The sequence below is a fragment of the Notechis scutatus genome, chromosome 1 (genome assembly GCF_049901735.1).
Source record: "Notechis scutatus isolate UNSWTSFEM ecotype Mainland chromosome 1, rNotScu1.2, whole genome shotgun sequence".
Classification (NCBI taxonomy): Eukaryota; Metazoa; Chordata; class Lepidosauria; order Squamata; family Elapidae; genus Notechis; species Notechis scutatus.
Genome location: NC_142009.1, coordinates 91,364,959 through 91,379,571, shown reverse-complemented (window position 1 = coordinate 91,379,571; position 14,613 = coordinate 91,364,959). Strand labels below are relative to the sequence as shown.

General features: G+C 35.8%; 1 protein-coding gene across 1 annotated transcript; it reads left to right on the top strand.

Moving 5' to 3' along the window:
- The first annotated feature begins 734 nt into the window (after positions 1-734).
- SMIM28 (small integral membrane protein 28) lies at positions 735-12,644 on the top strand. The gene is made up of 2 exons (XM_026666170.2): positions 735-1,163; positions 12,246-12,644. Exons 1-2 carry the CDS (start codon positions 1,050-1,052, stop codon positions 12,627-12,629), a joined length of 498 nt encoding a protein of 165 aa, XP_026521955.1. The 5' UTR covers positions 735-1,049; the 3' UTR covers positions 12,630-12,644.
- Positions 12,645-14,613: the final 1,969 nt, after the last annotated feature.

Genomic DNA, 14,613 nt, shown 5'->3' with positions numbered 1-14,613 from the left:
GGACTGGATGATTTCCTTTGCTTTCTGCATGCTAATGATGAATAGAGCATTATGTCTTCTTTTTACAATTTTATCAAATGTTTCCCACACAATGTTAAGTTCAGAATATAGCTAAGGGGGAACTAAAAGAAAGATAAGAACCGCTAAGTGATCATACTGACATCTTACTACTCTTATCAATACAGTCTTGATGCAACCATATAACTAAACCATTTGGAGTCTTTTTTTGCTTTGAATGATTAAATTAAATGATTGAAACATAATGATACTTATCTGTTAAAAAAAAAATCTACGGGGAAGATTAAAGAGCAGAATTAAGCCCGTTAGATGTGTCACTGAAAGCAATCGTATATTCTCATTGACTAAAGCCTTTTCTAGCAGCAGCTTCTTTTCGGATTTATCATTAACATCTACATTCTAATACCTCTAAATAATTCAGAACAGCTTTCAGCTATGCCCTTGCCTGCCTAGCAGCAACTGCTTTTGCTATTTACATTGCATCCAAGTGGAAATATTTCCTTAACCCTTAGGGAGAAGTAAGCATTTTTTTTATCTTTCTATAACATTAGAGCTCCCTTCCTCCACAAACACATTATGTATATATATATATATTTATATATAAATTATGTGTATATGAACTATAAATGTAGACAATGATTTATCCACCGAGTTAGGACCATGTGCACTCAGATTGTCATGGAAATACCCCTTTAATAATCCTAATGCAGGCAACCATCCAATCAGAAGGCTATCTCTTTCCTGATACCTGATGCCAGCTTCCCTAGTAATGTAGGCCACTGAAGCAAATCCAGAGACTGAGTTAGAAGACAAAATAGCATCCAAGATTTGTTTGGTCACTGCTCTACCCTTTCCTTCTTCACTGCCAGGAACAGGAGAGAATATCAGCATGGTTTTCAGTTTAGGCATCCCAAGCTAGGCCTAGTATCAGTGGGGGAAATAGAGGAAGGTGACAGTATTAAAAATAATCCAAAAGAAGACCACAAACGGAAGAGGAAGAACAAAGAACAAATCCACACATCCATGAAAGTATGCGTTGGCTTCTGGACAGTAGTAGCTGGAAGAAATTTGGACACGCTGACAGGGGAAACTATGACTGGTTAACCAGCGAACCAGGTGTGCCATTGGTGGAAACAGAGCTACAGGTTTGTATCATCTATATTCCTTGCAGTTTACTTCTGTTCTTTCACGCTTTCTCATTTCAGGATGACAAAGGGTTTGTGATGTAAACATGGGACAAGTACTTCGTTTTATATAAATTGTACACTGTCCTCCATGCAACTCTTCCTTTTGTTTCACCGTCTGAGGGGAGAAAAAAAGTTTGCAGAAACTGATGTAAATATTTACTTCAAAACTTACCTTAACTTCAAATTGATATCTTGACTGCTTTTGAATCTATCATTTCATTTCAAGACTATTTCATTCTTAATCTTTCTCTCTGCAGACCCTTTTTACTGATATTAGAATAAGTGATATTCAGCAAATTTTGTTTCCTAGATTATATTACTTTTTATAGTGTTGTGAGTGGCAAAAGGGGAAGGCATGATAGATCAGAAAGGCTACTCTGACAAGACAATCTAAAAGAGATTTTGAGGTTCATGTGAAATTATTTTTCTCAGTATTGTTTATAGTAACCTGTAAAGTAATTTAGTCTGGTTCTTTAAATAAAAGTCTAGCTGAACTGTGTCAAAAATAAAACTAATAGCAGGCTAGGAATGTAATTATCTGCATGTCTATGTTGAAGTAAGTCCCACTGAATTTAGTGGAATATTGAATGGAACTTATTCTTCCTAATTATTTCTAGGTCTCCTACTTAGACAGAATAACTTATCATGATAAGATCAGAAGAGTAATAGTAGTAATATGACAGTAAATGATTGCAATTGTGTTTTTTGTGTTGATGTCAACCACCATAATCATAAATATGATCCTTCGCATTTGCATGAGTTCATAAAATTGTTCACAATGCATCGTTTCTTTGTTTGACAAAGCCTAAATATGATTTCATTTATTTGAATGTCAAAACTATTATTACTATACTAAAAAAAAGTAGTGTTAAAGTTAATAGTGAATGAGTTTGGTCTGTGATGAAAAAACTGTGATTACTCATTTACATTTTCACACTACTTGATGCTAAAGTCAACATGTTTTGAATCTGTGTATGGTGCTTCAAATCTAAGCACAGTATACTTAAATATCATACCACGTATGCAATTTTTTTCTGTTCTTGATTGAAATAGCTTATGATTTCTGCATCATTACTACAATGAGCCAAACTCCATTCTCAGTAATCAACCAGATTATTTTTTTTTTGCTTTTTCTCTGTATTTGTTTAAAATTCAAAAGTACATATGTTCATAAAAGTGCATAGGAAAACACTGAAGAGAGAGGCAGCCTAGAACTGAAAAATTTTCTAACAGTGAGAACGATTAGCCAGTGGAACTACTTGCTTTCAGAAGTTGTGGGTGCTCTATTACCAGAGGTTATTAAGAAGATAATGGATAACCATTTGTGTGAAAAGGTATCGGGTCTCCTCCTTGAGCAGGGGGTTGGACTAGAAGACCTCCAAGGTCCCTTCCAACTCAATAATTCTGTTATTCTGTTAAACCCTGCTCTGCAGTGATTAATTCGTAAGTTTGGCTATAAACGTGTATTGTTCGGATTAATTTATTTTGAAATCCTGGTTAGGGAAATGTTAGGACATTATATAAATCAACAGGTTTTTCTTCTGCCTACTTATTAATGAATCAAGCAATTCTATATATTTTTGCAAAAATAGTATTTGTCATATCTGATTTATTTTTCTATGTTTTCTCAACCAAAATATACAAAACAGACGGTATGGTCAGGTGTAAATAAAGAGCATGTAAAATGGTAACGTTTGTTCCATACAAGAAAACTCAGGACAAATCAAGCAAAAAAAATTAACAGAATGTATTTGGAAGAGATGCACTTTTGCAGATTGATTAAACCAGTAAAGATATTTTGCAAAAGACAGATACTTTGCAAAATTGGTTTACCAAAGTATTCAAACAGAATAAAAGCATTTACTCTATAGGATAATCATTCTTTCAAATTGCCTTCAGGTCTTCAGATAAAAACTCTAAAATGTCAATGTTTTAAATAGGTAAGCTATCTGCAATGCACATTTTGTATTGGGTTCAAAGCACAGAATACTTAAAGTCAACTGATGATTCATACTAAAAATCTGCAACAAATTATATCATTGCTGTTGCATTTGGAAATATTGATTAACCTGTCCATTCTGTATTCCATAATTTGGAATACATCCTATTTATCTTATACCATTAGGCTTCAAGTGGTAGTAAATAGAATCAAACATAAAAGGTTTGCAGTTTACTTTTTCCTCACAAAGTATTTATTTTAATGGTAGTACTGCAATATTTGATATTCACCATAATCCTTTCTATCATATTATATACCATTAAATATGTATTGAGTATAATTTAAGAACTATAAAATTTTAATTTCCTCTTTCGTTCCTAGTGACAATTTCTCCATTTACAGTTCATTCAGTAAATATTCAGTAATTATTCAAATATTCAGAAAATATTCAAAAATTCACTTTTGTCAATTTTGTTATGCTGCAGCTTGATTCTGCAGTTGTTAAAATTCATTTTCTCTCTCTTTAATCTACATTCAGTACCCCATAATGACAAAGTGAAAACAGAATTTTAGAAATGTCTGTAAATTTATTAAAAAGAAAAAACTGAAATAACTCGTTGGCATAAGTACTCAGACTCTTTGCAACAACATGTGAAATTTAGTTCTGGTGCCTCCTGTTAGTGTTTGGGGATTAACCCCTAGCAGAGTATTGCAGCAGTAGTCAAGCCAGGCAGCCAAACGAGAGTGGAAGGGCCCCAGAGTATACACACACTGAACACAAACACTGTTTGTAGTTTAAATAGTTTTTAATCCATTTAGAGTTTAAAGCATTGTCATTCAGTCCATTAAGTCATTCACAGTATTTCCATCCAGTAAGACTCACTAGTATAGTCCAAGTTAAGAGTCCTTGCAATATCTTTATCAGCCGATAAAGATATCTTCTCCTCCTCCGGTGCCTCTCTCCAGAGGAACAAACGCTGGATATTCAGCAAGAAGTTCAAACAGTAGAACAGTAGAATTACGCAGTAAATCAGCAAACAGTAGCAGACAGGAACAGTTCAGTCACAGGCACTCACAGTCAGTAATCACAGTTAGTCACAGTAAGACACAGTTATTCGCAGTAAGCTTTCCAGCTTCTAATGCTTCCTTATATTGTAACTTCTAACCGCACCCTTAATTGGCAAATTGCCTTCAGCATTGTGCTTAAAGTGATAAGCACTTAAACCATGATATCTAAGTTTTATATATTTATTCACCCAAACCATATTTGGTATCAATGTTATACCTAACATACTCCCTTTTGGGTGAAATAAATATATAATACCTTACAATCTAACCCCATATTTTTCACAACTCTCCTGGTGCTTACTGGCACCTTGGGCTTTAGTAAAATTATCAGCTAAATTGTCCTCCGACATACAGTACTCTAGCTGAATCATCTTACTTCTTACAGATTGTCTCACATTTAGGTATCTTAGATCTGTATGCTTGCTCCTTGTTTTTACTCCAATATTTGTGGCCATTTGAATTGCTGCCTGATTATCTTCATGTATAATTATAGGATAATCTACAGTTATACCTATATCAATTAACATTTGTTTATACATTATTAATTCTGTACATAACAATGATAAACAGGAGAATTCTGCCTCCATAGTAGACAAACTTATATGCTGTTGTCTTATTGACTTCCAGCCTATTAATGTCTTACCCAGCATTATGGCTGTTCCTGAAGTCGACTTTCTAGTGTCTCTTTCTGATGCAAAACTAGCATCTGCATAAGCACTCAAAATTAAATCACCCTTTGGTTCTAAATACAATGAATAATTCATTGTCTTTTTAAGATATCTTAATATCCTCTTAGCTGCATTCCAGTGTCTTTCACATGGTGCAGAATTGAATCTAGCCAACTGATTCACGCAGTACGATATATCTGGTCTAGACCAATTACTAATATAACTCAAACTACCAATTAAAGATTGATAAATCACCTTATCAAACTCAGGGCTTTGTACATCAGTGTTGCTAAACTCCTGACTCATTGGAGTCTTAGCTGGCTTACAAAGCTCCATCTTGTAATCTTTTAGCAATTTGCTTATCTTATCTTCCTGTGATATCTTAAAACCTTTCCTTGTTTTCTTTATATTCAAACCGAGATATTTCTTTATCTCCCCTAATTGTTGATCTTTATTCTCTTTCCTAATGATGCTATTATTTTATTTGCTTCATCATTAGTTTCAGTTATCAATGCAATGTCATCTGTGAATAGTAATAATAATGATACTTTCCCATTTGTCTCCCTCTTAAACAGACATGGATCGGCTAAACCAGCTTTAAATCCTATATTGTCTAGTTCCTTTACAATATACTGGTTCCATTCATAGCCTGATTGTTTAAGACCATAGAGACTTTTCTTTAACAACCAACAATCATTATTATCCTTACTTTCACTTTTAATACCAACAGGTTTTTTCATATAAATAATATGTTTTAATGGGGCGTGCAAGTAAGCAGTTTCCACATCTAGATGGTTAACTATATAGTTTTTACTAGCTGCCCACACTAAAGCTGCCCTCAAGGTTGCTGCCTTAAGACTAGGTGCAAAACACCTCATCGTAGTCATTAGCATTCTGCCTAAAACCTTGGGCTACTAACCTTGCCTTATGGATTAAATTACCATCTTTATCTATTTTTACCTTAAATATCCATTTGCAGCCAATGGATTTCTTACCTACAGGTAATTTGGCATTTTCATACACTTTCATATCTCTTAATGAATTCAGTTCCTTATTCATTGCTGCATACCATCTTTCTTTTTCCTTAGTAGGATACTTTTTAATTTCTTCAACAGAATTAGGAACTTGATTAATCTGGAACACTGTGTTAGCCTGGTACCTATCAGGCGGTCTAGATATACGTGTAGTTCTTCTGGGAATTACAGGGCTTACAGGAGGACTTTGTTGAACTACTACCTGTTCATCTTCCTCATCCTGTTCAGCTATTGAATCTGTTTCTTCCTTTATGGGCACTATTTCATCCTGTATTTGTCTCTTTACTTTATTTTTAAAGTTACAGGGATAACTAATGGGATTTCTATAGGATTCAATAATTACATCTTTATTGGCATCCTGTTCTAATTTCTCCCATCCTTCATGTTCTAGAAATTGGGCACTAGCACTACATAACACTTTAGATGTGCCTTTCTCCCAAAATCTATATGCCCTATGGTTTGCCTGATAACCAACGAAGAAAAATCTTTTAGCTCTATGTTGCCCTTTTTTTCTGATTTGTGCAGGAATATGCACCCATGCTGGTGCACCAAATGTGTGCAGGTAACTTAGATCAGGTTTCCTGCCATGCCATCTGGTAAATGGTATTTCACCTGTTGTTGTATTAACAACGTTGTTCAATATGTTATTAGCACACATTGTAGCCTCCCCCACAAAGAATCAGGTAACCCAGAATCATTTAACATTGTTCTAACCATTGCCTGTAGTGTTTGGCCTCTTCTTTCAATAAAAGCATTATGTTCTGGCCTGTATGGAGCAGACTTCTTATGCTCTATTCCAGCTACCTTAAGTCTGTTCTGGAATTTGTTATTAATAAATTCCGTGCCATTATCTGTCACCAGGGTTATCAGTTTACGTTTAGACTTTCTTTCAGCAAACCTAAGCCAATTGAAAAAATGTTGATATGTTTCAGTTTTGCTTTTCATTAAATAGCAAAACCCATATCTAGAATAATGGTCCATAATGCTCAGTATATATCTAGCACCCCCATACTGGGTTTCTTTGGACCTATTATGTCTGCAAATACTACTTCTAAAGGTTCTTTTGTTTTGAAACCATTTAGCCTATTTGCAGGCAATACTTTGCTCTTATCTTCACAGCAAACATTACAACGCAAATATTTATCACAAGGTTTTAACCTTATTCCTTCAGATAACTCAACTGTACGTTTTAGCATTTTAAAATTTACATGCCCCAAACGCCTATGCAATAAATGGATACATTCTTCATGAGGCTTTATATTATTAAATACAGTTTGAGCCTCCCTTTCTTACTATTATCTAAGACATATAATGTTCCATTTAAAGCTGCAGTTACCCTTTTGTTATCTTTTCAATTATGCAATTATTATCCTTAAAAGTAATTACATAACCTAATTTATCTAATACCCTTACTGAAAGCAAATTAAACTTTAGTTGCGGTACATACAACATTTTTATATCCTGGTTTATGCATGGACAATGTGCAAAACCTTCACCTTTCGCTTTCAGGTTCCAGCCATTGGCAAGTGATATATGTTGAGAACTTGTAGACATTTTTATAAATTTTGTCTTATCTCTTGTGATGCAGTGGGATGCGCCACTGTCAACCACCCATAGATCATTCTTCACATCAGAGTTGCTAAACATGGCTAGTTCAAATGCTTTCTTTGGCTTTTTTATATTCTGGCTTTTTCTCTTTTTTGCAGAATCTTGCCAAATGTCCTCTGCCTCCACAATTAAAACACTTTTTAATTGTGTATGCTGTTGAAGATAAATTCTCTTCTTCCAGGTGCTTTAATTTGCTTTGCTGGTTTCTTTCAAGCTTTGAAGATAATTTCTCTTCTTTCTTATCTTCTCTCAGCTCATCACGCTCACGCCTTCTTCTGGCTTCTTCTAATAGCCTGCCTGTTATGTCGGTTAATGAGAGGCTATCTTTTGGCAATACCTCTAACGAAGTCACATAGTCATCATAGCTTTGATCTAATGAAGATAATATGATGTAGACTTGTTGCAGTTCATTAAATGTAAGCTCTTTTTCTTGCAAATCTTGAAAAATGCTCTTCATACAGTTTAAATGAACTAACATATCTCCATTCCTCTGAAGATGCTGTCGAAAAAGCTTCCGTGTAAGATTTATATGTGCTCCTACACTGTCCCGAACATAAATCTTCCTGAGGTTCTCCCAGCAGTTTGCAGCATTTTCTTCTCCACGAATATGGACAAGCTGCTGATCACAGAGAGTCAGTCCTATGATGCATAAAGCCTGCTCATTCTTCAGTTTAAAGTCTTGTAACTTTTCGTTATCATCATCATCAGCAGGATCCCAGCTACTCACATCTGGTGGGTTTGCTATAATGTCCCACAAACCTTCTCTGCGTGAAAGTAAACTACATTTCATTGACCATGAAACATAGTTTGTTCCATCCAGCCTGGATATCATGGACAGTTGTGACAAATTTACTTGTGCCATTACTCTTCAGATATTTTGACTATTTTAAACTAATTAAAACAGTTTGTTTTTACAGTAATGTGCAACTCACACCAACTCTCTCTGCTATATCCTGTTAATTAGACTATGCTGCTGGGCCCATAACCAATGTTAGTGTTTGGGGATTAACCCTAGCAGAGTATTGCAGCAGTAGTCAAGCCAGGCAGCCAAGCGAGAGTGGAAGGGCCCCAGAGTATACACACACTGAACACAAACACTGTTTGTAGTTTAAATAGTTTTTAATCCATTTAGAGTTTAAAGCATTGTCATTCAGTCCATTAAGTCATTCACAGTATTTCCATCCAGTAAGACTCACTAGTATAGTCCAAGTTAAGAGTCCTTGCAATATCTTTATCAGCCGATAAAGATATCTTCTCCTCCTCCGGTGCCTCTCTCCAGAGGAACAAACGTGGATATTCAGCAAGAAGTTCAAACAGTAGAACAGTAGAATTACGCAGTAAATCAGCAAACAGTAGCAGACAGGAACAGTTCAGTCACAGGCACTCACAGTCAGTAATCACAGTTAGTCACAGTAAGACACAGTTATTCGCAGTAAGCTTTCCAGCTTCTAATGCTTCCTTATATTGTAACTTCTAACCGCACCCTTAATTGGCAAATTGCCTTCAGCATTGTGCTTAAAGTGATAAGCACTTAAACCATGATATCTAAGTTTTATATATTTATTCACCCAAACCATATTTGGTATCAATGTTATACCTAACACCTCCCATTTCTCTTGATCATTGCCGACATGTTTCTATACCTTGAATTGAGTTGACCTGTGGTAAATGAAATGGATTGAACATGCTTTGGAAAGGCACACACACCCCTGTCTAGAATTCGTCACAGTTCATGATGCATACTGTAGTAGAGCAAAAGCCATGAGATCAAAGGAACTGCCTGCAGACCTCAGAGACAGGATTATTGCAAGGCACAGATCTGGAGAAGGCTACAATAGAATTCCTGCTGCGCTGAACCCTAACCCTAAGAGCACAGTAGCCTCCATAATTCTCAAATGGAAGAAATTTGGCACAACCAGGATTCTTCTAAGAGCTGGTCGCCTGGTCAAATTGAGTAATTGGGGGAGAGGTGACCAAGAACTGAACAGAGTGATGGGCACTCTGACTGAGCTCCAAAGATTTTGTGTGGAGATGGGACAGAGTTCTAGAAGGACAATCATCACTGCAGCCCTCCATCGATCTGGACTTTATGGCAGAGTGGCTAGTTAGAAGCAGGAGTGGGGTTCAAAAAATTTTAAAAACTGGTTCTGTGGGCGTGGCTTAGGTGGTGGACGTGGCTTGGCGGTTATGTGACTGGGTGGACATGGCTTGCTGGGTGTGGCCAACTCAATATCACTCACATCGAGGCATGCATTTCCTCGCCTGGCCTCTCATGACTGTGGATAGGGATGCTGCAACAGTCATAAGTGTGAAAAAGGGTCATAAGTCACTTTTTTCAGTGCCATTGTAACTTTAAATGGTCACTCCACACAAGCAAAGTACCAGCAAAGGAGGGGGAAAAAACTCCAGAGAGGTTCCTGAGACAGGAAGTCTAGTCCTGCCAAGAATGTAATAAGGGTTAACAGAGAGGCAGTTGCTCTAAGCAACACCAGAATGTTTCCTTCCTGCCTTCCTTACAGGATTAGGCCAGTAATTTCTTCTAACAACCGGTTCTCTGAACTGCTTAGAATGTTAACAACCAGTTCTAGCGAATAGGTGCGAACTAGTAGAATCCCACCCATGGTTAGAAGCCTCTCCTTAATGCAAAACATATGAAAGCCTGCTTGGAGTTTGTTCCTCACAGTCTTCCAGGTGCTTTTTTGCAAACTCCAAGTGGGCTTGTAGATGCCCAATGTTTTAATGCACATGTAAAATAGACTGAGTTTGTATTATCATTTGCCCCCAATGTCTATAAATAGAAATCATTATTTGCTCTCTGGCATGGTTCTATCATGAAAGTGATATGCTTACATACATCATTTATAATAATTCCTATGCGTTTTAATAAAAGTAAAGTAAGAAGGAAACCATGGGCCTTGTTTTCTGCAATTGTTTGAAATAAGAATAAATTTAGGTATCTATGTATAAAAAATTATAAAAACTTAACAAAAACAAGATGAAAAATAAAACCAATATATACAGCCTTGACAAATCTATTAAGGCAATTCACTATTGCTTTTTTAATTGTTAGACAACACAAAATGCAACAATAAAATAGGTAAGTGTCAGCTTGTATTCTCAAAAATGTGGTGTCCTATTTCATTCAATTAAATTTATTTATTTTTTTTTTTTTTGATTTGTCTTGTTTACAGTAATAAGTACAAGTGTATACTGTTGTGTTTATGGGTTTTAAGAAAAATAAAAAAGGAAGGCGGGCGGGGGAGGCGCGTGGTGTGCCCTTAGGATGGTCATGTAGACAGTCAAGGTAGAAGGGTTCCCATTTCCATGTCCGCCTTACACAAACAGAAATATTTTTATCTCACTTAACTGATCCTTCTTTGGTTTTTAGCATAAAATTCTTAAAGTGAGACAGGTAGATAAGTTAAAAAGAAATCAGTATGAAGGGGTATCTCTTAAAGTAATTTAAGCACCCTACCAAAATCATATTGGATAAATATTAAAAACTGTGATTTATTTGGCAGTAAAACTAGTAGCTGCTTATTTATCATCTGTCCTGTCTGGGGTTTTAAAAATCTATGTGCCCTTATCAAGGTTTAAGAGGGAACTTAAATGGGAGAAGAAAAATTCAGAATGAACCCCTTGCTTACAGTTACTTCTAGTGCAGGGATGAGGATAAATTAAGTTGCAAGATAATATGTTTATATGACTCAGTCAGAATTTTAAATAGATTTGGAAAGTGTCAGTTGTGAAATAATACCCGGAAGAGCTGAGTAGCTTGTCAAAAGTACACTGTACGTCCTTTGGGAAAGGGAACAAAGACATCAGAATTTTTTTAAAAATCCCAGTCACTGAGTTGCTAAATCAGCCCTCTGAGAGCCGTAGAGGGAAACAGTAGGGAAACGGTTGCTATCCAACTGATAGGGGAGGTTAAGAGGTGGTTCTGTAGGATACCTCCTGTCTAACCTCCCATTTTCTGAGATGTAATTAAAAGAACTCTTGTCGAGAATTGTTCCTAATGGCAGAAGAAAACATTAGATATAATCAATCATTTTGGGTTTTGATGGAGATAATTATTGGCATAGAAAAGGAGGCTGCAGAGTTTTTGTCTATGGAGATTCTCAGTCATCCTCATCATTGTCCCAAAGGTGCTTTTTCAAGAGGCAACTGGACTTTCTGGTTTTTCTTTGAAGTCGTTTCACGTCTCATCCAAGAAGCTTCTTCAGCTCTGACCCACCATCCAGTCAGAGCTTAAGAAGCTTCTTGGATGAGAAGTGAAACATCTTCAAAGAAAAAAACAGAAAGTCCAGTTGCCTCTTGAAAAAGCACCTTTGGGACTACAGAGTCTTTATACTTGCTATTTTCAAACAGGCTCTGAACTTCCATAATAAGGTCTTCCTGAGTGATGGGGGCCAGTAGTAAGTGCCAATCTGTCTCCGAGGCTTCAAGAAGAGAGATGGATTAGCCCTTAGGTAGAGGCATTTTCTAAGTGCAAGTGAGAACCTGACTGGAGGACAGTATAATTGCTCAGTTGTGCACACTCTGCAAAACAGCACATTCTATTAGAACTGTATTTATGCTTTATAATTTGCTTGTTTCGATGGGTTTGGGCTGTTTTGATACTGCTGTCTATCTGCATTGAGATGATGTTTTTATGAAAGACGGGATGCACATAAAATGAAATTGGCAAAGGCCTGATGCACATTCTTCTCTTGGTTTCTCCTAGAGTCAGCATAAAGCAAGTTCAACCAAAGAAGACATAGAGCCATTCCTATGCATCATATTACCAGCTACCGTGATGCTCTTCCTGGCATTCCTGTTGCTCTTCCTCTACAGACGTTGCCAGAGTCACAGTCCTCAGGCTCAGATCTTCAGCATTGACTTGCCAGAGTCCCTTCCGGAGCATGAGGTGACAGATTTTCTCTCTGTGCTGCCTTGGAACCATGAGCAGAGATTCCAATACTCCACCCTCCTGCCTGAAACTGCCTTTCTCGCTGTATGCCTGCCTCCGTCATATGAGGAAGCCACCATGAAGGCGTCCATGGAAGAGGACCATGTTCAGCAATTTCAGGAGCCAGTGCCTCCTTATGAAGAGACCAAACAACAATAAGCACACAGAAATCCTTTCAGTACAAGCACAATGGAGCTTCAAGGGATTAATTTTAACAGAATTGATTTCAAACAGAACGGATATTGAAATAACTCACCAGACAACTGTATTGGATGAAGGAAAGATTAAACTTGACATGGTGCCTAGGAAATTCCTGCAGTAAATGACATACAGATGTTTTAGAAGGTAAACTTGAAGTGAGTTGGATTGCAACAGCTGTGTTGGAAAACAACTAGACTGGAATTACACATAAACATAACTGAAAGGGCTTTAACGTTTGTAATGCAGTATTATTTCTTAGATGTTTTATGAATTCAACAAATAATCAAGTTTACATATCAAAATACTACAGATTATACATGACTTTTGAAATGTATCTGGAGAGTACGGTCTCTGAATGGTACACACAATAAATGTGTGGTCTTTTGAGTGTTCAAGATAAGTGGAAAATATGGAGATTTGATTATTGGAAGGCACAATGAGATACTTTTACACCAATGCGGTGGTTTTCTGCACTGTGTACAAAGTAATTTCGTGTTTTTTCTACTTTTAAATAGAACAAATCCTGTAACCTTTTAATTCTATATATAAGATCAAGTTAAGTATGGCTACATTAAAAACAACGAAGTATTTAAATTATTTATTTATTTATTTTGCCCTTCAGGTAGATTCTAGTGACATTTCTGTCACTACAAAATCTGTCCATGTATCTATCCATCTATCTAATCTATCTATTCCTCTACCCATCCATTATCTATCTATCTATCTATCTATCTATCTATCTATCTATCTATCTATCTATCTATCTATCTATCTATTTATCTATCTATCCATCTAATCTATCTATCCATCTAATCTATCTATCCATCTAATCTATCATCTCTATCATCTCTCTATTTGTGAGAATAACCTTTCCAAAAGGATTATTCTATCTGGGTAGATAGGATAGGCATACTCTTGGTGTCTTTATTTATACACTGTCACCTTATAGGAAATGTGCCTTTTCCCTTGCCCTTCTGGAATACTTTTCCCTCTGAGGTATGGCAGACCTCGATCCTCCTAGCCTAGAAGGCACTGAAGATTTAACCAAGTGCTGGTACAGAATGAGGTGACTGTATGCCAGAAGCTTAACTTGGGGCCAGGTTTTTGTTTTGTTTTAATGCTTATGGTTTTAACAGTCTTAATATAGTTTTGAGTTGTTTTATTATAATATTCTTTAATTCTCCATTGGGAGCTTGGTATAACAATGGTGACTATATAAATGTTTTAAAATAAACAAACATTGAATTTTTGGCTATATTTCAAAATCATAGTTTTAGATATGAGCCTAAAAAGAAAGAAAATTGAGAACAATTATCACTATTTTGATCAATAACATATCTATATGAATGTTTAGTTGCATAGTTTTCATAAGTCAACAGGCAAAGTAATGCTTTAAGTAATATCCATCAATAGGGGAAAACTTATTCTTTATCTGATAACTAACATTTTACATAGACATATTAGTAAAAATAGAAACAAATAATTTCTTGGTAAATTAGAATTGCCTATAGGTGAGATGGGTAGCATACAAATCAAATAAGTAAATAAATATCTACTGTAATTGATGTGGATGCTTTATTCATATTTATTTCAAAAAATCATATTTATTTCAAAAAGCAATTGCTTGTTGTCATCCAAATAAACTTTTTAGGACAAATGCATTCTACACTAAGAAATGAATTAACATCATTACGCTGAACTGGCATTCTATGTTTTTAATTAAATGATTGCATTAATATAACCTCTCTAATACTGTTATTATGGCTATATTGCTTATTTATTTTTAGTAGAAGCTGTTAAGAAATAAGTTGGAATTAAACAGGCCAATCCTCTTTAAATTCAAGTCACTTGACTGACATTGCCTTTCTAGTTGGACAGATTATTGCATCAACATAATAAATATTGGAAACCAATTATTTTCAGACTGTCTCTACTTTCTTAG

Coding starts and splice junctions, on each gene's coding strand:
- SMIM28 (XM_026666170.2), top strand. CDS start 1,050: ATGCGTTGGCTTCTGGACAGTAGTAGCTGGAAGAAATTTGGACACGCT. Junction 1,164..12,245: donor TGGTGGAAACAGAGCTACAG/GTTTGTATCATC, acceptor GGTTTCTCCTAG/AGTCAGCATAAAGCAAGTTC.